Genomic DNA, 26,392 nt, shown 5'->3' on the forward strand with positions numbered 1-26,392 from the left:
TGTTGTTGTTGGCTTTCAGTTTTCGGTTGGAGAGCGAAAAACAAAGGAAACAACTTTGCAGTGCATAAAGTTTCCCCCCCTGCCATCATCATCATCATCCTCATGGGTTGGTCAACATTTTAGCATTTCTGCAGCATTTGCTCCTTGAGGTGAGAGGCTGCTTGCCCGAACCAGCCCCGGTGCTCTGGGTGTGGGTTACCTTGAGTTCCTCCGTTCCTGTTGCCTGTCAGCTGCCTGTTGTTCGGCGTCGTCGAAGGAGGAGAAGGATGTGAGTGCTGTGATAAAGTGCCCTCTGAGCTATCCAGTAACGGAGCTCTTCGCATAAGCCAGATTAAATGTAGTTTCCATTACTGTTGTATGCCACCACTTTCGCTAGAAGTAGACACGAGACACCAGTTGTTGCAAGGTTATTTTCGGTGGGTTGAAGGGTTCAACTGCTGTGGCATGTGTCTGCTTGCGGCCAAGATGCATGCGGAATTGTAGCTTTTAATCAAAGATTTAGCTGTGTGCATCTCCAAAGAGAAGCTCGATTTGGTCAAGAAGGTTGTCTGGGTATAATTGATTTAAAAAAAGAGAAAGAGAGCGGCCCTGTGGTTACCTTGTAGATGTGGGTGTCTAACAGAAAATTGAAACTGTTGAGAGTGAGTTAGACATGGTGAAAGAGAGAGAGATAGAAGAAAGTTATTAAAGAACTGCAAAACGTTTAAAAATGATGAAAAACGCAGCTGCTGACCTGCAACGTATGAAAAGCGCATAGAAAGGCGCTGTTAAAGTAGTTCAAACATGTCAAATGTTATCTTAATGTTACACAAAATGTAAACCAAATGTTACCAAGCATATATGTACATAGTTTCCACCACTAACCATACAGTACTGTACATACATACTGTATGGTTAGTGCTTCCACTTAGCTGCTACGTAACAGAAGTGCGGAGAAGGGCGCTGTTAAAGTGCTGTTAATTATGGAATAACATTGAATACGTTCCAGCTTTGCAAAGAGTTCAGCCATAACCAAAGGAGAGAGCAAGATGGAGAGGAGCAACCCAACCCAACAACCCTTCACTTAGTTGTAGTTTTCGTGCAGTTCTATTGTATTAACATTTGAATTATACCATAAAGTCCGTTGAATTTTAAACTAAAAATTTGTTGCAGACAGAAAATTTGAATGTAATTTAGGATGCGGTTAGCAGAGGTTTCATTGGGAGAGCTGAGAGAAGCTACTCCTCTGCCGCATTGGCGGATGTTACAGAGCCCTTCTCAGACACCTTTTCGGCAGCTTCCTCCGCAGCAGGGGCCTCTATAGTGGCAGGGGTCTTGCCGGCCAGTGCCAGCAGAGTATCGGGTGGCATCTCATGGCCGTCATCCTCCTCTTCCTCGCCCTCCTCGTCACCGAGTAGCTCGCCCAGGGGCTCTGGCGGCAGCCAGCAAGAGCCCTTGATGAGGCGATCCTCGATCTCAGCAATCTCGTTCTTATAGTACTGATTGAAGTCCGGTCGCTCCCAGATACTACGCACCCACTGGAGGTTGAAGTCGAGCTTCGTACAGCAGCAGAACTTGCGCGATTTGTGGCACTTGGGGCACTTGGCTGGCTGCCGTGCCGGATGGACATACGTCTTCTTTTGCTTCTTCTTGCAGCAGTACGGGCACACGTGCTTGGGCTTCTTCTTGGTGCTGCACGGCACCGGCTCCTTGGCATAGACCAGGTGTCCCCGCTTCTTGGCACAGAAGCAACAGTTGCAGTCGTCGCCCTCTGGCTGCCGCTTGCGGGTCTGCATCCGGTCGTAGAACTTCTTGTAGGCGATCTTGATCTTGGCCTCGTAGGCCAGTTGGTCGCTGCAGGAGAGCCCATCGAAACGGGCATAGCTCTCGGCAGTCTTCCTGGCGGCATGCACCCACACGCACTCGTCGTTGTACGAGGGTCTGCCCTGCTCGTCGTAGGTCAACTCCGCCTTCGGTTCGTAGTAGAAGGCCTTGAAGCCCCGCTTGATGATGTTGTACGCCAGATGGGCCTCCACTTTGTTCATCAGCGACTTCTTGCCCAACTCGTGGAACAGATCCTCCTTCCGCAGGCGCTTCTTTGGCGTGGTATCGATGCAGTAGCACACCTGATCGTAGTGCAGAAAGGCATACGTGATGATGTCCACCGTCGACTTGGCCTTGCACTCGTGCAGCCCGCACGTGATCATGATCTGGGCCAGCGTATTGGCCAGATCCAGGACATTCTCCAGGAAGATCGACGAGGCATTCACTTCGCCCAGGCACTTGCACTGCGTGTGCTGATCGATGATCCCCAAGGGGGCATGCCGCTGGCACTCCTTGTGCTGGCAGTTGTTGCGGCACCGAAAGTCCGGCATGGCATGGTGGGCCTGCATGTCTCTCAGGACTCTACCGCCTTACAGAAAATTTTGTGTACAAGTTATGGGAAAATTTTACGAAATTTTTCGTACAGAATTTTTTTTGTATATTTTTGGAGAAATCGAGACAAGCCAAATAATGAATGTGGAACAAAGGAAAGATTAAAATGTACTAAATAAGTGTAGGGAAAGTGCTTCTATGTTGAGATTTTAAAAGTGAAAAGAGTTGTCTGGGCTACTGGTATGACATTTTTGTGATAAGAGGTTGTCTAAGGGGTATTTTATTAACCAAAAGACACCCAAAAAGGCACTCGAAAAGCCAGTCAAAAGCGACCCAAAAAGACACACAAAAAGCCACCCAAAAGCCAATCCAGTGCTGCCAATCCTATTGTTCTTACAATCCAAAGTGCTGCCAAATTTAAAAAACAATCCATTCTTTTAGTATATTCCACAACTTTTCTTCCTTGCTTTTTCTAGATTTTCTTCAAAATTTGGCTACTATATTTCCGTTGGTTCTTTCCAAAAAAGTTCCCTGTTGTCCTAGGCCAAACAACGTTTGATACGGAATAGATTGTTTGTCCTGGCCTGCTTGTGCTTTTCCTTGTAGACATGGATAAATTTCAATAAGGCAAATATTTGCCAGCAGCCAGCAGCTAACGGGACAACAGACCAGGCCAGGGGGAAGTGGTGGAAACAGACAGTGGAAAATTACTGCTGGGCCCACAAGCAGTATTTGTCATTTTTCTTGAAATATTTGTCCCTTTTTTGTGATAGTCTTTTTTTTTTGCTGCTGCCACAAAAATGCTTGCCCTTTTCTATACGAAAATAGCTTATCCTCTTCTTTTTTTCTGTGTGTTCTATTGGTGTTGGTGGAAGGACATTCGTAATTGCTGATGACGGCATTGAGTCAAGTTTATGATTGGAAGGGAAATGCGTCTGTCTGGCAGATCCGAGAAGGAGCTCTTGGATGGAGCTCTTGAACGTAATCCTCGGGGGAGTTGTCAGCGCAAATACATCAAAGTGGAATTTATTAGAGCAGCTTTTGCCCATATCATATCCGTTTCCTGTCGACAAGTGCCGCAGCAGCAGCAGCGGCAGAGAAAACTCATCTAAAAGCATTTTCTGCTGACAAATGTAAATCCCCATTCGGGTTGGAGCAACATTCTCCCTCTTTTCGGACAGCACGGCCAGCAAATTGTTGCACTTTAACCTCGGGACACAAGAGTGTAAGTACCAGGCCAATCCCTGGCCCTCTCAAAAGTCGCTTAATCTGTCTCTGTCTCAGGCAGAGCCATAAAAAGTTTGCCTTAAACCATAATGAAAATAGCAGCGGGGTGCTTCTTCTCTTTTGTTGGCATAAAACTTCAGCAATCGTGCATAAATCTTGGCCCAGACAAAATGGCCAACTGTTGGCCATGTTTTCGCAAAGTAGACGGCATATTGGTTTTGCTCTAACAATAAAAGTTTATGGTCTGGCACGGACACAGGTAGGAAGTTCCGATCCACCATTTTCTTGGCCATTAAAATGTTTTTCTAAAGGGAAAACTTATGCCATTCCAACTTTTTTGCAGAGCTGACTGTTTATCCGCTTTAATAATCCCTTTTGAAAATATCAATCAACAGATATTTTGTGTGTCTATCCAACAGAAATCCCTGGCCTTTGGCACGTACCTTAAATGAGTCCCTAAGCCCCACGCGCACTGTCCACGTCATTCGCATAAAACCCTTTAATGGTTATGCAGGCACCAATTACCATTAAAAACGGCCAACCAACAGATACTATATAGGATATATGTATGTGCCATATATGGGGGCAAAGGAAAAGCACTGAAAAAACAAGGAAAATCAATATTAGAGCCAACCGAAAACGCAGCCGAGATTGAAAAATCCTCGACACGGTGAGCGACTGGCTATGATTTCGCTCTCCCCTTCCTTTGAGTCCTTTCCGGTTTTTTTTTTTCGGTATTTCGGTGTGTGTCGGTCGTTAGACGTGCCATGATTTATAATACTCTGCGATGGAGAGCCACTGAAAATGGATGGGTTTACGTATACCGAAACCTTTAACCAGATGCCAGATAAAATGTTGTGTAGTGAAAACTGTTGCTTTGTGGTAAAGTTCGGGTTGATATTGTATGGCCATCAACCTAATGGAATTACCCAAATACTAATCAATTATGAAACTAATTTGATTATATTTTCGAGAGGTCTATTTGGGGAGGTCTATTTTTGTGGTCTTCAGGCATGAGAATAGCTTAACCTTTAATAAAGAAATATAGTTTGCTGCTATGATTTCCCCTTTTTCCACAGTGTATTCCCTGGTCGTTTTATGCCCGCTAATTTCGCTTTTTGAATCCTTGTGATTTTCCGTGTGAGTGTCTGGTTTTTGCGAGTGGCCAAATGGCAGGACATAAATCTGCAAATGTGATAAATGGTTATAAAGCCAACGCGTAATGTTTATTTAAAATAATGATGATGATGAGCAGCTGCTGCATCCACGCCCCCTACATCTTCTCCCTTTTATGTATATTCCTTTCATGTAAATGGCATTTCAGACCTCGGACGAATGCCCCAAAGAATCCAAGCGAATGGCTTGTATGACAGGAGGAGAGTGCCTCAGCGACAGACAGACAGCTGTTAAAGTTCCCCTGTCAATTATTCATAAAAATGCGCATACGTCTGCACTCATTACGCATACGCCACGTGTGTGTGTCATACGATCTCCTTTCAAATTGCTTTCCATTTCCATGGCTCATACTAATTTGATTTATACTCAAATGCGAAATTTTTGTTGTTTATTCTTTATTCTTTATTTTTTTCGCATTTTATTTATTGTGGTAGGTATTATAATTCTTGTGGCTTTTTATTGTTTGTTTTTTTGGCATACAATTTGCATAATTGAGCTGCAGGGACTTTGCCAAGGAAATCCCTGATTTATGTGCCACCAAACTTTATGGCTAACTTTTTATAATTTCTGTCAAATGCTTTCGCACGATATTGTGTATACAATTTACGCAGAAAATCGAAAAAGTTTCTGTCTGCTTTGCATATAATTTTTACTGGAGAAAATAATGGAAATAAATGAACAGCAGGCTGGCCTACTTGTTGTTTAAAATGTACATTTGCATAGTCTGGCAAATGATAGAAGATGCCCAAGAAAAGCCAGAGATAAGTGAGGGAGATGCTCGAGAAAATGGCAGAAATATACCAGAAAAAGGGCAGCAGAAAGGAGTATACACCCAGAAAAAGGGCAACAGAAAGGGGGATATCTCTACCCAAAAAATGAGCAGTCATAAGTCAGAGATATCCGCAGAAAAAGGGCAGTCATAAGTCAGAAAAAGAGCACATAAATCGCCATGATTAATGTTACTTTAAGTTCCAACATTTTCTGTTAATTTGTGACACGTTTCCCCTATTGATTTCCCATCGATAAGCCCACGTATTAACCCAAATCAATATCTATTCGAGTGTATCTGTGAGAAAAATGGGGGAAAGTGGTGCCAACCCTTGACCTAACCGCAGTCCTTAGTCCCTTCCCCCAGGGCCCTATAATTGGGCTAGGTATCATTACAAAACCATTAAGTTGGCCAATCAAAAGCCATGCAAAAAGTATACTATCACAAAAAACAGTAACAAAACTCAATGTAATTCAATCAAAATGCCAGAGTCAAATGACTCATTAGGGAGGAATATATGGTATATATGTATGCTGATATAAAACGTTGACACAATCTGTCAGCATTGGATAATTGCCTGATAAATGGCCCTGGCGCTTAAATACCCAGCCATAAGACAAATGAAAGCCTGTGATGTCTGATTGATACGATAAATATACAGAAAAAATTAGCGAGCAAGCCCTCACATTCCTCGTGCCAGTCTGTGGGCTTTTGGGCCCATGATTGATTGATGGATGGCCCATCAGGCCCCAAAATGAATTCATCATTCATATTTGAGTGTATCCTTGGGAGCCAGCGAGTGTACATGAATCATGCGTTCAATTGTTCAAGCTGAGACAGAGTAAAGGCCTGAAACTTGACCAATTTCGTTGGGGGAGAAACTACTCTTTTTAGGAGCTAAAAAGAAAGCCCATAAAATACCCTTAAATTCACTTTCGATTTGCAAAATTTCCCTCACATTTTCCTCTGCTTTTCTAGGAGTCTCGTCACAGCTGCAGCTGTGCTTTAATCAATTTATTTTTATACATTATGGCACGAGCTTGTTTTCATATGAATATTTAAAACAGCCATTACAAAATTTCGTGGGGTGTTTGCTAATGTGGAAACTCCTCTAACTGGGAATTTTGTGGCAGGGAATTCTGGGAAAACAGGAGCGGAGTTTCCAAGAATTTTGGTAAAGCACATCTGCCTTGAAAAAAATGGGACTTTCTACCTGTTTCCGGCTATCATTTTTAGCCTCCCTTCAAGCCTTAAGTAACCTTCGAACAAAATCTACTCCTACATGTTGTTTTTTTGCCAAGAATTGGCTGTTGCTGCTGCTTGTTTTAACCATGTTGCTAGTCGATTACATGGATTGCACAGCTGGATATCCTGGTTCTGCTTCCTACTTCTGTGGGCGTGTAGGATGTAGACCCCTAATTCGAACACGAGTTCCGTTGCCAGTTCCATCTGCTCCCAGCCCCCGCTGGTTCAACATCAAAGTCCCTTTGTCAACATGTGCGTGGGTGTGAGAGTGGGAGTGGCTGAAAACATGGCTACGAAAGCGTTTTAATCTAAATAATTTATAGACTGTTTTTTCGCAACGTTTTCCTTGTCTCTGTGTATTCGATTTGTGGTGGAAGTGGATCCCATATAGCCATAAAGACTGTTACAAGTGGCATTTCAAGTGCATCGGTAGAGCTGCGGCCCTTGCCACGGCTCTCATCGTTTCCCGCACGTTTATCTCTTTCGTTTTTCTATTGTTCTGGAAGCCACCTGTACGCTTCTCTCTGACTCTCTCGTATCTGCATTGCATTTACATATTTACTCGTTGTGCTCCTGCCATATGTGTGCTGTGGCCCCCCCACGATTCTGGTTGGGATTAGAGCTGTCGCCGCAGCGAAGCGTTAAGCTGCTGGAAAGGGAGATGGGGTCTTGAAAGCTGTTGGGGATTTTGTATAGTCTTATCATGGGTATACGTTCGTTAGGTGTGGGCTTACAGGTGGCTGCTTGTTTGCTGGTTTTATCGATTAAATTTATATAAAATTACGGCTTACAGGGAGATTGATGGTTACACACAGACACAGAGAGTGAGAGAGAGAGATCGATTTCCAATTGCACAGGAGCAATGGATGGATGGGAAATAAATTGGTAACCCAATAACCATTCAACCATATCATCGTCCTCATCAGCAGCGACTGTCATAAAGCCTCTCCATGTCCTCGACCGCAAAACCCTTCCACCGGTCGCGTTGGCTGGCATTAAATGTCAAAGAGTCAAGCAACATTTTCATTATTGGTAAAAAAAATGCAGAGCGAAACGAGACAAGTGTAGAGTATCCTCCTCGACCTTGCCCTATGCCCCTGAACAATTTGTTAAATTGCCGCCTATTGAGGCGTGTGATTTCCAGCAGGTGACAGCAGGCGGTAGACCACCCCCAGAAAAGTTGGCAACAAACAAAAAAGACCAAGTAAAAACAGCCCCCAAAAGACAGAGAGAAAACAATTTATTGTTTGCTACCTTTCGGCGTTTTTCTCTCTTTAAAAAGTCGGAAAAAGTTTTAGTAGACTTCCTGGCCAGCCCCCAATAGAATGCTAATCAAAACGAATGCCAGGACCATCTGTCAATTAGAGGATGAAGGTCGGTTCCGTAACGTGCCTTCTATTACCACTAATTTGAAAGAATTGTGGAGTAAACTCCGTGGAGAAGGCAAACACTGGAGCAGCTCCTGTTTGCGCCCTGATTAGTGGCCATTAATTTTGTGGCCTGTACGCTAATGTCCCGTCATTTCGATACGAATGCGATATTGAGTGGCGCAGAGGGGGTTTCCGTTGTGTAAGGTAATCTGTTATATTTGATTGGCAGGGGTATACAGGAAATGAGGGATAGCTTTCCTCAAGGGCAGTGTGTTCTTAGTGTCACTTTGGTCACTTTGGGTGTTTAGAGAACAAAAATAAATGAATGCTGGAGAAGAGGATTTAATACGGAACTGAACAAACTATCATCAGGAAACAGCTGATGGGAAAAACTAGCAAGGAAAAGTTTTGGAAGGGAAAAATACAACGAACTTTGGCTTGAAGATTACTTTAAAAACTGAAAGATAAAAACAGATAAGATATGGTGATGAAACATTAAAGAAAAGTCCGTAAAGAAGTTGCTCTCAAGCCGTCTGTGACCTTGACTTTGGTAAGATATCATGCCACAAGGATATGTAGATGAAAATTAACTTAAAATAACCACAAAAAGGGAAGAACATTTGATGAGGGTACAGCTTTCATTTACCTCAGGATAGGGCAATAGACTATTCTCAGCTAAGGATTCAGCCAGAAAGTTGATGTATTAAGACAAGTTAAAGAAGAATCAAGGGGTTCTCTAAGGACACGGCAAGATGAACTTTAAAATTAAGACAGAATTTGTCTTTAAAGTCCTCTAAGAGGAAACTTCTGTGAGTTTTTTGTTTTCAAAAGTTTGTTCAACTTTTTTCCACCTTGAATTTGAAAAACTATCAAAGTCAAACAGTGCGCTGTCAAAAAAGGTGATGAGAAGGCAAAACTTCTTGAGAAAAGGAAACCAAATGAGGGTACATCTTCTCTTAGCTTGGCTCAAACTTTAAGGCCCCAATAAGTTTACCTTTACTCTGAAAATTATACTTTAATCGTAAGTTTTCCCCGGCAAAACTTATCTTAACCTATGGCTTTTCCTTTAGCTATTTTCCTGCTACTTTATTGTTGCAGTAGCCAGCTTAATTACCGCAACTTAGAGAGTTAATCTTTGTATTAAAAATTGCACGGAGAGAAAAAATGCAGCTGCTTTTGTGGGCATACAGAAGCGCAAAGCTTAGCCCTGGCTTAAATTCCATAGAAGAATTTAATTGCAGGCGAATAATGCTGTTAAAAGGGGGCAAGAAAAAGAGGGGGCAGGTGCAGGAGTGACCGCTGCTGGGAGGGAGCTTCATGCCCATGTCCTGGTTCTGGTGCTGCGTTAATTGTCATATTTCTTGGGCGAAAGCAACAGCTCGAGTGGTAATTATTTTAGCATTTTCTTTCAGCAGCATTTTTCTGTGTCCTCTGTAAAAAGCTTGCAACATTGCAGCAGCTGCAGCCGCTGAGGCAGAGGCAGCATCAAGTGCAAGGTTCTGGCAATTAACAAGAGCCGCCGCTGCCTGCCCGCCAAGACAGGGTCCTTTCCACTATCAAGGACCTTGGGACCTATTTGGGGGCCTGACATTTGCATACGTAAGAAAGAATTCGCTCGCTACTGGGCTTTTTAAAATTCGCCATTCAACATTTTGTGTGGCCTGAAAGGTTCTCTGGTTCTTGATGAAGAATGTTTATTCATGAGATGTCAAGTGGGTCAAGGTGTCCCCTTCCTCTATTTAACGGAAATTGTTTTCCTAAGGATGGTTGCAATGTCGCAAAGAAAAGTAGGACATTAAGAGGCTAAAACTATTATCAGACATAAGAGAGGCTTTGCCATCGGTAATCCATTCCATTTCGTATACAAAACGAGGGGGAACGTTGTGAGTTGCTGCGGACACCGCAACTCTACGGTTATACCCGATACTAAGTCAGTATGGCTCTCCTCCGGCAGACGCCGCTAATATTTAACGACACGACAAAGAGTGCGTGCGAGAGAGACAGAAAATCAGTCTGAGCGTGACGTCGGGCGCTGCGTAGCCACTGCAAATTGATTTGTTCCTTTTGGCTAAAAAAATGGTCTGATCTGATCCAGATTCAGCAATCTAATAGATATGGTCATTATCTATGATTCTGCGTTTTTAGTTTTCTCAAATCTGCAATATTGTGGATGCAACAGATTTTCGTCCTTTGTGGGGGCGGATGGGGGTGAGGCGAAATTCTGAGATATACGTTTTATAGTGACATCTTAAAGGAGTGTGTGCACCAAATTTGGTTACTCTAGCCTTAATAGTCTCTGAGATTTGTGGTTGCCTCAGATTTTCGTCCTTTGCGGGGGCGGAAGGGGGTGTGGCGAAATTTGGACAGGAAACGGTCAAGGTCCGATATCACAGGAGTGTGGATACCAAATTTGGTTGCTCTGGCTTTTATAGGTTCTGAGATCCTTGAACTCATATTTTGCAATTGGCAAAACCGACCATGAAACCTGTGTGTTAGAGTGAGACAGAGCGAGAAAGAGTGAAATTGTTTTCGTGATTCTGGCTGTAATAATTATACGATCTGGTTCAGATTTTGCACTCTAGAAGATATAGTCATCTTCTACGATTCTGCGTTTTTAGTTTTCTCGTATCGTCGAAATTGTGGATGCCACAGATTTTCGCCCTTTGTGGGGGCGGAAGTGGGCGGGGCAAAGTTTTGAAATATTTTTGGAGCAGTGACATATCACAGAAGTCTGGATCCAAAACATCGTTGCTCTAGCTCTTATAGTCCTTGAGCATTAGGCGCTGAAGGGGACGGACAGACGGACAGACGGACGGACGGACAGACAGACAGGGCTCAATCGACTCGGCTATTGATGCTGATCAAGAATATATATACTTTATAGGGTCGGAAACGATTCCTTCTGGACGTTACACACATCCACTTTTACCACAAATCTAATATACCCCAATACTCATTTTGAGTATCGGGTATAAAAAAACCTGTATGGCTGGTTAGTATGGCTGGTTAGCCATCAAATGATGGCTAATTCCTGGCATTAATCGATGTTTCCATCATAAATCCTCTTAAATCTTCCATTTATCGATCTTTTATTAAATCCTCTTAAATGTCGATATTTATGGCCTTGGCTAAATGCTTTACACCGCATTTGACACCAGTTGTGGCTTTCAGTCACCCTTGAGCCATCGCAAATCCTTGTGCTGTCTCTCCAAAGCCATAAAATCAAATGACAATTATGTGGGCAATCAATTTTAACAACTCTGACAGGGAAATCTCATCTTTTATGGCTAAAGTGCAAGAGACTCGACTCAAGGATTCAATTATCGTTTAAACAGAAAAAGAAAACAGTGCTCGGAGAACTCTGAGTGCCATTGTCAATGTCATAATCATGTGAGTGCATAAACATAAATAATTCTCTCTCTTTTATTTCCCCAAGAGAAGGCACAGCAAGAGAGAGAGAGAGAGAGCAACAGAGAGGAAACGGAAATTCCATCAATTTAATGGACTTCCTGTTGACGACTTCTCACTCTCTCCTGGCAATGGAAAAGGCATTGGCAATGGCATTCGCTCCACCATTTGGTTCGTTTTTTTTGTGGGTCAAGGCTCTGGCAGAGATTAAGGCTAAAGTCACACTTCGTCGTCGCATATTTATGACTGCAGACTGCAGTTGACTTTTATGTCTCACTGTGCGGCATTTGATAATTGCCTGCGGCACGGACACTTCCATGTCACTGCAGGCCCCAGCCATTCCGCTGGGTGTTAAATGATGTGGAAAGAAAGAAATGAAAAAACTGTTGCAGGTGCAGGACTTGCGTTTTTGATAGGGGTTAAAGGTGGTTGTTTAAGGGTAGATTTTTAGCTTAGAGATAGAACAAATAGTCACTTAAGGGGAGGTTAAATGGGAGTTTTCTTATGGGAGTTTGCACTTTTAAAGACTCTTTCTGTTAAAAACAACCTCTCCAATTCTCTTCCTCACTTTACCCGACAAGTGGGCATGCCCAACCAGTGTTGTGTAGCGCACAAGACTTTTTTAGAAGCATTTTGTTGGTTAAATCGATGAAGAAATCGATGAATGTAAGAAACCATTTGTATTGCATTTACTTTCATCTTCTTTCGCTCTTTCTTTGTGATAAAAGTAACACGCTTATTCCATGGATGGACATGCCCAACCAGTGTTGTGTAGCGCACAGGCAAACAAACAAACAAATAGCAACAAAAATGCCGATTAGGATCATGTGAAATGTGTGTACGTGGGTGTGTGTGTGTTTTCGTTCTATTCTGGTAATAGTGTCACTGCCATTCACTGGCATTTTGTCCGTTTGCTCTGCGAAATTATTACCATGCTGCTGCCTCGTTTACTTTTCTAATGGGAACTTTGACTGTACTGCAATATACATATATCCACCAGATATATAGGTATGTGTACAGCGTTTAGTGTGTGTTTGTGTGCGTTTTTGCGGTGTGGGAAGGAGTGCCATTTGGTTGGCTGTGGCATTCAGTTTTGATTGCGTGAAATGCAGCCACAGACGGGACCTCCAACCATTTCGCTGAATATATATTTTTAGTTGAGTGGTGGAATCCATCTAAAGGATGGACAGACAGGGACAGGGACACCGACAGGGAGCTTCGTGTTCGCTTATTTTAGTTAAATGACATTGTCTTGTCTGTTTGCATGTGGCACAAAAAACAGTACACAAATTTCCATAAAATTCCTCTAGAGTTTGTTGAGTTTTGCTTTTAGTTACTGTCACAATAAAATGTCAGGGGTATTTCAATTTGGATAGAAAGTAGTATAAAAGTTTAAAATGTTTTTCTGGCTTACGGTAATCCGTTTTATGGAAAAGTTTAGACAAATTATGAGATAATCTAAGTGTATAATGAATGGTAATATTTCTAGCTACCAATTTAAGGTATTACTTCCCTTTCGTATCCCACTTAATCAAACGCCTTGAAGGTAAATCAAAACTCTCTTCCAGGACCTTCGTTTACCTTCGTTTTTCATGCCAAGAAAATTGCCTTTTCTGCACCTTAACGATGTGCTCTCATTTCCGCTTCATTTCCCGTCAACAAATTTGCGTATAAAAATCTAATCCCCATCCGCCCCAACCACCTGGGTCCTGGGCCCTTTAAGCGGAACAAATTGCATTAGTTTTTCTTTGAACACAAACACACACACACGCACACACACACACACATGCATCCGCTGCCATTAGGAATTGTAAAAAATTGTATTTTACGATTGCTGGAATTTTTTGTTGCTTGCGCTTTTCGACCACTTTTCAGCGCCAAATGGCCTTTTTACCCCCCCACACTTCAACAAAGGCATTTCCTTTATGGAAAATGCATTCTCTTTTCATTTGTTGGTTCTTTTTGCTGCTTTCATTGGCTAAAGTTTATGACGGGCTTTAGTTTTTCTTTTTTTGTTGTTGTATTAACAGTGTTTTTAAAGTTTTTCTGTGATTTTTTTCTGTGCGAGCAACAGATGGGATGGGGCAAAATGGATTAGAGAGAACAGAGTTTTTGTTTTGTTTTTTTTTTTTGGATTTTCTGTGGTAAAATATAGATACAATAATGGATTATAATGGCGGGAGAAATGAATGGCAAGAGACACGTGTTTCATTTAAAATTCATCGATTTTTCAGCTGTGACAGTTTGTGACAGTTTGCCTTGTCCTCATTTGAAATTTAAATGACCAAATGACAGTCCACAACAACAACACAAATCTAATGAATATTTAATAATGCGTGATTATGATTATGAATATGATTTGTGAGTGTCTGTGCGTGTGATTCGAGTGTGTGCTCAGATGCATTTCCAAATTAATGGGATTTCCAATTGTGTCTGTTCATGGGATATGAAATTAATTACTTAAGCCGTTCCTTCCTTCATCGGGTTTCCAACCAAAGTCCCGGCTATTTTCCTCTTTGCTTTCCTCTGCAGAAGCCTCTTGGTTTTCCCTACGCCTGCAGATGATTTTAATTGCATATTTATCTCTACGCAATCCCCCAAAGGCATTTCCTTTTGCTACTTAATGGATGATATGGCTAATCAGTCGGAGCAGAATAGCTTCCTGCATATTAAAGCTACTTACAAAATTATTTGTAATGGATATTGGCATATTTCAGCAATTAAAAGATTTAATTTCAAGGCTAACCATTTGAATAAATAAACTGTTGAACATGCTTAATGAATATTTATTCTGATATCCGATTACAGTGAGTGCTTTTTTCAGGATTGGAGCATTCAGTCTATATTCAGCTATTGATTGCATTTATAAGAATATATTTTTAATGGATAGCTCAGGAATATAGCAACCAAATAGATTTAAATTAATTGAATTTATTACATAAATGTTTGCGTAATGATTGTAGAATTAATCGACCATCAATTATTCACATCTTTTAGCATCAAAGACTTTGGAATGACACTTTCCTAGAGCAGATTTCCATAAAGATTGTTTAAGCTTTTTTGGGTATAGTTTTCCCCTCATCAAACATTCGCACTGTTCTATGTTTCTGCTGCCCAATGGAACCAACTATTTGTCATAGACCTCTCACACCTAGCCACCCTTCTGTTCGTGCTATTCACACACAATAATTTCCTTCCCCTCTTCCAACCCAACCAGGCAATATCTCACACTCTGTTGCCCAGAGAGAGCCGTAAACGTGGCCTGTAAACCGTAACCACAACCATAACCGAGGCAAAAGACAATCGACGCAGCAATAGAAAGATGCATGTCCTTCGAGGTGGGGTTGCACAGAAACAGGACCTGGCCGTGGTCCAATAAATTACGTCAGCATTCTGTTTCTGTTTTGTTCGGAGTGCGTGTTCGGGCACTGCATACAAATGTGCTAATTTCTATGGAAAACAATTAGTTCTTGCTGCTGTTGTTCATCTGTGGAAGTGGCAGTGCCGCACCAGTGCTGCTGCTCCTGTTGCTGCCACACATTGCAAGCAAACACACACACATAGAACCCACACAGGACTGAGTGACAGCCAAGGAAAGTAATTTTCATTAGCCGACTGTACTGTGTACTGTTCTGTGTACTCTGCTAGTCGAAGGGTGAGGGTGTGTGCAATTATTTAGTTGATATTGCGTATACGTCATGTGTGCATGGCCATTCCTTTTGTACACCTTTTACCATATTGTTTGCTGTTTCTTCAAATGAGTTTTGGCTTTATGCAGGGTTCAATTAGTGCACTTGGCTGTCTACATGTCTCCGCTGATTGTTTGGGGAGTTTGTGGTCGATATATGGAAATTGTTGGCTTAACTATGGCCAAAGGCATAGCATGCCAAGGAAGTTGTGTGTCTTGAGAATAATAGAGGAAAGTTGCAATAAATCATGTTTTGTGGAGCGAAAGCCAGATCACGCTTTCGGAAATAGTTTGCTGTTAAAACGGAAGTCAAAAGCGGTTCAAAATTATCGCAGAAAAGAGTAAAGAAAACTATCCCTTTAACCATCTCTGGTAACTCAAAGAAAGGTCTAACCATTGACTAAAACTCGACAAAATAGCTCCAAAGTTAAAACAGCTCTCAAAATATGATAAAGTACTTTGAAATGGCCTTTAAGGTCTTCAAAAATAAACTTCTGATAGATAATGTTGGATTACAAGCTTTAATTCAACCCATAACGTTCCACCTTAACGTTTCAACTGGATGTCATCTTTTTTGAGATCCTATTTCCCAAAAAAATACTTTTCCAACGATATTTTATCAAGTTAGGTGCTGAAACCTCTCACAGAAGACTCTCTCCCAATTATTAAATCCCTAAATATCCTAAGCAAGCTCTTAACTATGTCTTGCAGACTACTACTTGTAAGATTCTATCCAAGTAGTCCAAGTAATTCAAAATATCGTCAGATAATAGAACAAATAGTTATCTCTTTTGTTACAGAACAATATTCCACCTAAATGCTCCAGAAACAGTCCCCAAATAATAATCTAGAAAGCACATATCCATTATCACCCTTTATTCCAATTGCAATTTCCGTAAAATATCCCCCCAAAACTACACACAAACTAAACCCAACCAAACACTCCTTCTATGGACTACTCTTCCAATTAAAGTCCCAGGCACAAAGCCACAAAATAACAGCCCTAAGAACTCTTTGCCAACCCAACCCCTTAGAGCCAGCTTTTGGCCATTACTGTACCAAAAATCTCCCTCCTTGCTTATAAATCGAACTAGCAGGGGCACTCCACCACCCACATCTTCGTCTGTTTGGACAGATATTGGCCTAAGGGCCATAACCACGAAAGCCAGAAGTAGAAGCCACCCTGCCCTTCCCCGCCCACCGCCAGTTGGGGCCACGCCCAGGCAATTGCGTGGGTCAGGTAGACTGCAATTGGCAGTTAGACAGACACACATGGGGCAGAACCCACTATCTAGGGGGGTGGTACGGCACGGCAGCGAACAGCAGCTGACACAATAATCAGAGCCCCCCGAAAGCACATACGTTGCGCATACGACATGTGTGACAACACATTCTGCCGCTTCTAGATTCGACTTCTACTTTGCAAATTGACACATGAAAACTAAAATTCTGCTGGAAAGCAGGCGGCCACTGCATGTTGTGCGAAATTATTGACAAGGTGTCCTGGCCGGTTCACCTCAAGGGGTGTTCCGGGAATCACTAACAAGCCAAAACCGGTACGAAATTATATTCAAAAATATCTAGAGGGAAGACGAAAATTGTTTCTGGGAGTTATAGCAAAAGGAAAATAACGAAATTGAAGTGTAGCCCAAAGGAATATCGAAATTTCTAATAAAAGTAAAGCAGGCTTCAAAGTTGTTATTGAAACCTTTAAAAACGTTTGTTGAAACGAAAGTATACCGAAAACTAGCCCTAAAACCGCTCACAGCCAGAAAGCCTCTTTAAGCCCAAGAGCTATGCTAAATATAATACTAAAATCACTATCAAACCTGAAATTATAAAATCGGAAAATGGTCTTAAAATCTCCAATCTTTCACCAATTTCACAGAACACATCGGACGAATACGATACCCTTTTTTTGGGGAAAGTATCTCCCCTGGCCTTCTGCTGACCAGAGTCTATTCCACAGGGGGAGCGAGGGGTCTCCTCTCTCTACAAACAACAACAACCAGCTTTTAGTAGAAATATCCTCGTATATATATTGTATATTGTACATTTCCTGGTGTCACGTGCAGAGCGCTTAGCAAAAATGTTTCTTGGACATTGGACATTGTATGCTTGTGTGTGTGGCTAACAAGATTGTGTGTGTGTGTGTGTGTGTGTGTGTGTTGGCCAGAAGCTTTACGCTTCATTTAACAGCTCTTGTTGTTGTATATGCTTATTATTTTTTGTGCCAACAGCCAGCAGGAACAGCCACAGAGGAGAAAAGTCTCCTTAGTTGACAGCACCCCAGAGAGGAGTCAGAGAGAAAGGACTGCGTGCTGACTTCATATTTATGACATTTATGCAACATTCATTATGTGTGCAGCACACGACACGACGACACTCTGCCTCTGTTGCCTCAACCTCTACATTTTTGCCACACAAAAATTAATATCTGGGCAACCGGCAAACCGCAGTCAATTTTGTGGTTCCTCTGGTCAGAGTTTTTAGTATGTGAAAACTGTGTGTTCACTTTTACTCTCCAAACGAAACCTCGGGGCAAACGTTGAACAAGGCCAAACAGTTTTGTGCCACTTTTTGGGGCACAAACATGTTGTTAAATGTTGTTTTAGATTTTTATAGATTTTTGACAGGACAGGGAAAGGCTTTAAAGTAAAGTGGAAAAGTGTTCAAGGCGGGAAGAGTTTAATGGAAATGATTTCAATGATTTTTCTACTATATATTTCCCTAGATATCGATGGGAAATTGGCTTTTTTATTTTCCCTCAATTCAATCACAAAACACTGGTACATTTTTGCGAATTTTTGTATAATCTTATTTCCATAGCAAAATACTTTTCAATCCTACCTAAATTTATTGAAGCTTCTATTGAAATTTAAACCAAAATCAATACCTCAACGTGTCTGCCCCTATTTTACCTTTTTACAGAGCCATTTCTCTTGCAATGCCATTTTCAAATTGCGTACAAAACAATCACGTAGTATCGTAAACCGCAGGCAGGCATTAAAAATAATAAAGAAATCAAATGGTAATCAATTGCCGTATAAAACGTGTAGAAAGCTGGGCTAAAACTGCTACGGAAACCAACAAAAAGAAAAGCAAAATAAACGCGGATGGAAAAACAAACGCTTGCCAGCCATCAACAAAGTAGTACAAAAGTTGTCCCCTTTTATGCCACATAAAAGAAAAACTTGAAGTGCAACCATAAAAGGCATCTGGCTCGGTCATCTGCACAGGGGATCGGACATCTCCCCAGCAGAGGGAAACACTCAACACTTCAGAGGGTTGAGGGGGAAAACTGGTTGAAAATGAAGCGGTTTCGTCCAACCCTTTGCCCCATTTGACCTTTTCAATCCGCAGCCATTGTACGCACCATTAACCCGAAGCACCGGGCACCGCTTTTCTCCGGGCTTTTCCCATTGAATTATATGCTGCGAACTGATTTTCCAAACGACGTAGAGGGGGGCGAGAGCTTATTGGGTTTTTCCCTGGCTTCGCTGTCAATTAGTGTGACCGACGACACATAAATTCCAATTGTTTTGACACCAAACGAGCGAAAAAATAATGAATGGCATGAAATTAAGTTGTCTGGCGCGTGCCCCTCTACATACGTGTATTCGCTAAGTTCATTTACCTTTTATTTTTCGGGAATAGGATACAAGCTGATGGGATTAAGGTGACAGACTGCTTATACAAGAGGAATTTTGATGCAGGAAAGTGTTTGTCATTCAATTCGAGTCACAGAATGCGATCCCAGTTTCCTTTGAGGATGGCCTTTGTTCCGGGAGGCAGCACTCGGTCCCAGAGAAGCAGAAACAAAACATGCTTTTTTATTTAAAGTCTTTGGTATTCTTTGGTGGATTTCCCACTAAAATAAAAAAATTTCTCCCTCAGTTTAGGCCACAACAAATATTCCACCAGTACCAAAAAATGTTTGCACTTGGAAAAAATTTGACTTGCAAAAGCAATTTCCGCAAATTTCACTTTCTTCTTTCTTTTGACACGAGAAAAAAAAACTAGAGACCGTAAGGAAGAAAGAAAAACTTTAATAGAAAAAATATGTCAAGTGTCGGGCGCTTACTCAAGAGACAGAAGTCGGTCAAAGAATTTTTCATATTTTGAAGAAAATTAAATAAAACTTTTCCACCGAGATTTTTGGGTATGCTTTTACTTAACTTATTTTCGTCATAAAACAAAAGCTGAAAAGTCAAGGATTGTGTTTTTGTTTGCGGTTGGAATTGGGATTTTTCCCAGCAAAAATGCTGAAAAATGAAAATTGTTTTCCGCGACGACGGCCCACGTGGCACGAGCGAGCCTAATAAAACCAATTTGCGTCTGCCAACACGAGAGCTGAAAAGCCTGGAAAAACAGGAGGAAAAACAATGCCAAGCAGACAGAAGGCAGGGCCTGAAAAATCCGCATAAAAAAGAGAACAAAAACAATAAATTCAATTAACTTTCTCTGCTTCTTGTTCTCTTTTTTTTTGGTTGGGGGCTTTGGATGTTCCACTCTGCTGGCAAAACATCATCATCCATTTTCCTCCCGAGGGGAAAGCTTACTTAACGCCATTTTATGAGCTGGCAAAATTCTCTCTGACAGTGAAAGTGAGAAATATGTGTACAATAAGCAACATGAAAGCAAATTAATTTGCTTAATTCGCAGATACGATTTTTTGTGTTATCTTTTTTAGGATTTTATGCCTTTTGTTGATTTATTAAAAGTAATTTTCTAAAACATATATTTTTTTTGTGGAGCTTAGTTAGAAGATAGTCCCTTTTTTATGGAATTTTACACTAATTAAATTATATTTGGTTTATGGGTATTTAATTAGACCTGCCAACGAGTTAAATTTTAAATGTGGAAATATCTTTATTTATGTGACAGATAATTTGATTTTCCAAAGGGATAATTTAATTAATAATGGAAAAGCGAAAGCTAAGTGTCAAAAACATAGAAAATATGTATGGAAAGTGGCATGAAAATATGTGAAAATGTAACCACAATTTTCATACATTTTTAAGCATCCTTTTTTAGTGACAAAAACAAAAAACTCTTTAAATCGTAGGTATTTTCAATCAATCGATTTATGAACTATATTTTATTCGAAATATAAGAAATTGTATACCATTTTTCTGCTGAAAAGTTCCTCTAAAACATGGATTATATTTCCACAAATCCTGCCTCACTGAACAAAATTAATGAATAATTTACAAAATCATGCTCGGATAACTAAATAAAAAAAGAAATTACCATTAAATAAATTCCAGATTAAATTGTATAATTTAAAAGCAAACAAAATGGATACAAAATAAATAAATAAATCAAAATTATGTCAGACAAATCCGCTTAGGAAAATGCCAAACACAAATATTTTCCCTTTGTTCGATGGGGGGATTTTCTGTGTACCAAATTGTAAAACCAATTGTAATTTTTGCGACTTTTCTCTGGATATATTTGCAGATCCCTGTCATCCATACGAACCATTCAAGTGCCCCGGCGATGGTAATTGCATTTCCATTCAATATTTATGCGATGGTGCACCCGATTGCTCTGACGGATACGACGAGGATATGCGTCTTTGTACGGCGGGTAAGTCATCCTTCCTAAATCTCCTCCCGAAATATTTGTGCATAAATATTTGTGGGTTTTCGCTGCTTAGAGCTATCAGTGATTGGCATTTCTTTTTCGGAGAAATTCTAAACATATTTCACTGCAAATGAATTATGTAGCCCGGGGCTGCCACATCAAAGTTTTGGCTACTCTGCCGTCCTGCACTTTTTGTGGCAGCTGCTCATCTAATCAAATTATAACAAGTTGCAGCCAAGTTTTTGGGCCAAAAGTTTCACTTGTTTCTGGATTTCAGGGTCAGGGGAAATGAGTTCTATGTCAAGCGTGGCAAGACTCTGGAAAGTTATATACATTTTGCTGGAGGAATTTGTTTAAGAATGAGCGATGTTTGGGGAGAGGAATGAGAGGAAAGAATACTTCAAAGGAAGTACATTTTAAAGCTCTTCCAGGACTCTGCTTTCCTGAAGAATGTGCTCTTAAATCGCATCTTCTGGCGCTCTAAAATTCATAGATTCCAAGGAGAGGAATAAAAGGAAAGAATGCTTTAAAGGAGGTACATTTTAGAGCTCTTTCAGGACTCTGCTATGCCTCCAAAATTCATAGATTTCAAGGAGTTCTCTTCTTTCTTCGTTAAAGTGTTTCCCATTAAAATTTTCCCATATTATGTCTCAGTTTTCCTTTCATGAAAAAAACTTCTTTAAAGACTGCATCACACCCGCAACCCACAAAAACCTTTCCACACCAGTAGCCCCCCACAGACTGAATTGATTTACAATCGATTCAATAATGAAATCAAATTGAAAGCCAATTAAATGAAAAGCCTTTATTGATTCGGGGAGTCCGTAAATGCAATTAAAATATAAGTGAAACGATTCACAGATAGGTGGAAAATATAATACCATGCAAGAGTAATGGCTACTAATTTATATATATATAGCTTTCAATAATTATGTCATTCTTTTCTTTGATAAATTGCCAAAAATTTTACACCCATCCATGAGCAAACAAAAGACCCACAAATTGGACTGGAAACTTGAGGCTAAAACAGCAAATTGTTGCTGCTAATTGCCGGCCATTCAGTGTTTTGGCCTGAAAGTGGAGACTACACTACACTTTTCCCCAAACTCTGTTTCCCATTTTCCTGCCCTCCCACTTTCCCAGCACTCCCACTTTTCTCTCTTTCTATTCTTTCATTTTCCTGCTCCCTTAGTTCCCGTTCCGCTTTGGTCTGAACAATGGCATAAATTTTCCCTGCTTTTCCAACCATTGTTCGCGCGCTCGCGGATAAAATAGAAGCGAAATAAACTATGTTTTCGACAATGAAATCATTTAGGAAGTGTCGGTGGCTCTGCCACTCCGGCTACCACCCCGTGAATGTCTTTGATAAATTATGCGTCGGGTTTCTTGTTACCAGGAGAGGCTACACCTCGCCCTCCCGCCCCAAGGACTGCTCCTCGTTTGTGGGTCTCCCAGGCAACAGTTGAAAGACAAAACGAATGCTGAAGGCCAATTTTTTGTTGCTTGACTATAAACCCGACTCCGGCTCTTGTTTAATTGCTTGGACGTACAGTCCATATCCTTGAGGCGAACACAAATTGCTGCTTAATGGGTAATAATTAATGTGCCAACTCCTGATTGCAAAGCGAGTAAAACAAAGAGTTGCAGAAGAGCCATTAAAAAGTGAAAAAACACAATAGAAGAGGAACAGAAGTCAACGAAATTTTCAAGAAAAATCTGGCATAAGATTTATGAAGAATTTATTAAAGAAATAAAAAATAATGAGGTCTTCAAATGGTTACAAATGCCAGGAAACTGAGCCTTAATTTTTTACAAAAAAAAAAAACATTTTTTCCTTTCCACATTGAAGGATCAAGGTACATCGTAATACAATTTGGAATAGCTATTCCATAAATTAATTTCAATTATATATGTATGTATGCACGAGTATGTAAATCGGAAAAAAAACTTCATTAAATGTCCAATAGGGCAAAATTGTTGGACCATCTTTTCGGGGTAAACGGTAAAATAAAACTTGGAATAGGTAGGTCCCATAAATTAAGTTCTCTTATTTATGTATATATGTATTGTTGGACCATCTTTTCGGGGTATATTGTTGCATACATTTTCACGGTGCTGGTGATAAAAAGTTTGAAAATGATAATTCACGTAGGGGCGTGTTCCAGGGTATACAGAGAAGCAGTAATATTGTAAGCTTGTGAGCCCCCCAACGAGTGGGCACTCCACCACTACGGCTGCGCTCCTCTAACGGGTCGACGGGGCGATGCTCTACATAAAGACGATCTTCGTTACGTCGCGACACCGCTTTGCCTGCCCCTGGTCATGGACGCAGGGCCGGTGTCGCTTACGCTGCTGGTCAGGGTTTGCCGGGACCTGGGCTGCCACAACTTCTGGCACCTCTCCTGGCACAACTACTGGCACCTCTGCTGATACCACTCCGTGCCTCAATCCTTGCAACACGGCTGCCACCATTTCTGGCTCTATATCAGGAGCAACACTAACAGGATGAGACCTTCCAGGGACCGTAGTGAAAGACATGATCTGAAAAAAATTAAATTAAATAAAAAAGAATACATTAAACAGCCAGCCATGGGAGGGGGTAGTAAATAATTTAAAGTTCATTTTAGGCACACACACACACACGGACGCAATGACATGCGTCTGATGCCTACAAAGAAACACGCAAAAAAGGTACACACACAAACACAAATGAGTAAAGACATACATATGAAAAAAAAAACACATACAACCGACAATAAATAAATTAAATGCTTTACTGAAACATTATTCATGTAAATCAGACTGCAACAAAACAACAACACGAGACAGATATGATGAACACAAAAGGAATTACATGTGAGCAAAAGCGCTCGCGATCAAGCAAAATCTTCGTATAAACTAGTCGGGAGAAGAATATGAAGAAAAGGAGAAGAGAAAACACACACTCGCAGACAACACGCAGCACATTGTAAAATGAATCACGCACACACATGGAAAGGAACACGGTAAAAAGGCAAGGAGAAGGCACGAAAAAATAAAACGCGTGGTTTTTCAATTGGATTTTCACGGCTCAATATTTGTTTGATCCAAAAACACATTTCCGAAATTAAACATTTAGAGACATTGCAAACGCATAATTTCACCGTTTAGTACACTTCACTAAAAGCTGAGCGGCACTCACACACGGAATGGGAAGAATGGAAGAAACGCGAAACGAAAGCCGGCAGGCGGGGACGGGAAAAAGACGCACGAAAGCGTACGTGTTAGGTACACACACACACCAACACACACTCACCCGCAAAATGACAGGCGTCTCGTCCGCTCCGCAACGAAAACTGAAACTTATCATATTTAAGAAGATTTGCAATCAAAAATCAGTACACAAGTCTGCCATGGAAAATTCTAGGGAGTCTCACACACACACACACAACAAAGCTTCTATGCCACAGTCAGGACAAAAGCACAAAACCCAACAACAGAACCAACTTAAGTAAATGCTTAAATGAATATTGTTCAGGGTGTGTTATAACTTACTTGCTCGCAAACAATTATTTCAGAATTTCGCTAAAAAATGTATAGACGCCACACGTTGGTTGAAAAATTTTAAAAGAACCGATGTGCAGACCAGCCAAGATGAAGCCTTAATCGATAGTAATCGATATGGGTAAGGTTTCTTTTTGGTATTTTGTCGCCACGTGGAGAACTATGGATTGTAGTGCTGGGTAAAGATCGTTCATTTTACTGAACAAGTTCGTTCGTTCATTTTCATGCAGTGAACTAATTTGATCTTTTAGTTCGTTCCTTTTTGTTCATCTTAATCATTCTTGTTCATTTTTATTTTTTGTTCAACAATGAACTAAAAAGAACAAACGAAAACGGCCGCAGTATTTTGCCGTAGTGGCCATACGAGTATGGTCACACAGAAACGCTTCTTGCCTTTATCCTGAGCATCCTGAGACCAACGAACTTTGGAAGCACAACCAGCCTAAGCATATAAATCCGATCACCCACTTGCCATACTTTCTAGCACTGATATCTTTTGATTATTTTCCACAGACCCTCATTGCGAAATGGCTGTCATATGTCTTCTATAATTTGGAGAACCGTTTTTCTGCATATAATTAATTTATAATATCAAAAATTTGTACAAAAATATTGAATTAAAATTGAATATTAGCTTGTTCAGAAGAGGGCGTTCTGGGATGGGGGATCTGTGGACCTATTTGATGATTTCTTAATATTTGTTTTTGTTTCTTCCTTATTTCTTTTAATATCGTTTATTGGAACCTCAATCGCCACCTTTGCCGCCATCTCGACCTCCGCCTCCACCTCCACCTCCGGAACCTCCATCGCCACCTTTTCCACCTCGCCCGGATCCACCATCTTCTCCATCCTTTCCATCTTGACTTTTCTTGCCATCTTCTTTGGTTTTCGGATCATCTTTACTTTCTTTCTGGTTGCCTCCTCCCTCTCCCCCCTTTCCGCCTTTGGCCCCACCCCCATCGCCACCTTTTCCACCACTTCCGGATCCGCCATCTTCTCCATCCTTTCCATCTTTTCCACGTCGCTGATCGTTCTCTTTTTCTTGACTTTTCTTGTCATCTTTGGCTTTCGGATCATCTTTAGTTTCTTTGTTGCTGCTTCCTCCGTCACCGCCCTTTCCGCCTCTGCCCCCTCCTCCGCCACCGCCACCACCCCCCTTTCCGCCATGGCCGCCGTCGCCTCCTGTTCCACTGCCTCCAGCGATGACACGACGATTACTTTCCTCAAGCGGATTAGACATTTTTTTACTGTATAATTTAGAGATTTTCAAACAAATATTTTGCGGTGAATTCCAATGAATTTATAAATTAAGTTCCATTTTCTCCAAGCATGATTATATTTTTTAATATTTTCCACAACATAAGTGGATTTTTTAATCTTACTCGATTTTAGATTAGGCTTCATAACGAATCATGCGGCATCACGCATCACGCTTCATCACCCTCCAACCGGTTTCCGTTTTTGCTTCAAATGATTTGATCCATTTTTTTGGTATTTCTGACATTGAGTTCTTGGTGTTTTTATTCAAAATAATTTTGAAGGGATATGTTAGGGTATTATCCATTATATCATTTCATGTGGGACTCCTGATTGCCATGTAAAAGTGAAAGTAATCGCACAAAAAGTGGAAGAGAAGTCAAAGAAATTTGCAAGGAAAAGTATGGCAAAAATTTCTGAAAAATGTATTCAAGAAAAAAGCAACAATTGGGGTCTTAAAACTAATAAAAATTCCAGAAAACTTAGCCATAAGTTGGTATATTTATAAAGTTCCAGTAAAGAAAATGACCTCCCACATCAAAGAAAAAGAGTATCTCCAAAAATAAAATGGAATAATTATCCCATAAATAAATTTCTCTCATATATGCAAATCGGAAAAAAAAACCCCTTTATTAAAAGTCCACTCAGGCCACGTTTTTGGACCATCTTTTAGGGGTATATATTTTAACGTAAAATTGCAATAAAAAACCATTCGACTGAAACCTTTGAACACACTGCACTCGAATACCCATACCCCGGGGGAAA

General features: G+C 40.9%; 2 protein-coding genes across 2 annotated transcripts in view; one reads left to right on the forward strand and one right to left on the reverse strand.

The window, feature by feature from the left end:
• Positions 1–26,392, forward strand: part of LOC6594231 (IDLSRF-like peptide) — a 41,956-nt gene that overhangs the window by 8,938 nt on the left and 6,626 nt on the right. Inside the window, exon 2 of the mRNA XM_002019862.2 lies at positions 20,702–20,830. Coding sequence (XP_002019898.1) covers positions 20,702–20,830 — 129 coding nt within the window. The remainder of the gene's footprint in view (positions 1–20,701; positions 20,831–26,392) is intronic.
• On the reverse strand, positions 1,064–2,437 carry LOC6594232. Its single transcript, XM_002019863.2, has one exon. It carries the CDS (start codon positions 2,370–2,372, stop codon positions 1,218–1,220), a length of 1,155 nt encoding a protein of 384 aa, XP_002019899.1. The 5' UTR covers positions 2,373–2,437; the 3' UTR covers positions 1,064–1,217.

Source organism: Drosophila persimilis, unplaced genomic scaffold (assembly GCF_003286085.1).
Source record: "Drosophila persimilis strain 14011-0111.01,24,50 unplaced genomic scaffold, DperRS2 tig00003933-arrow-pilon, whole genome shotgun sequence".
NCBI lineage: Eukaryota > Metazoa > Arthropoda > Insecta > Diptera > Drosophilidae > Drosophila > Drosophila persimilis.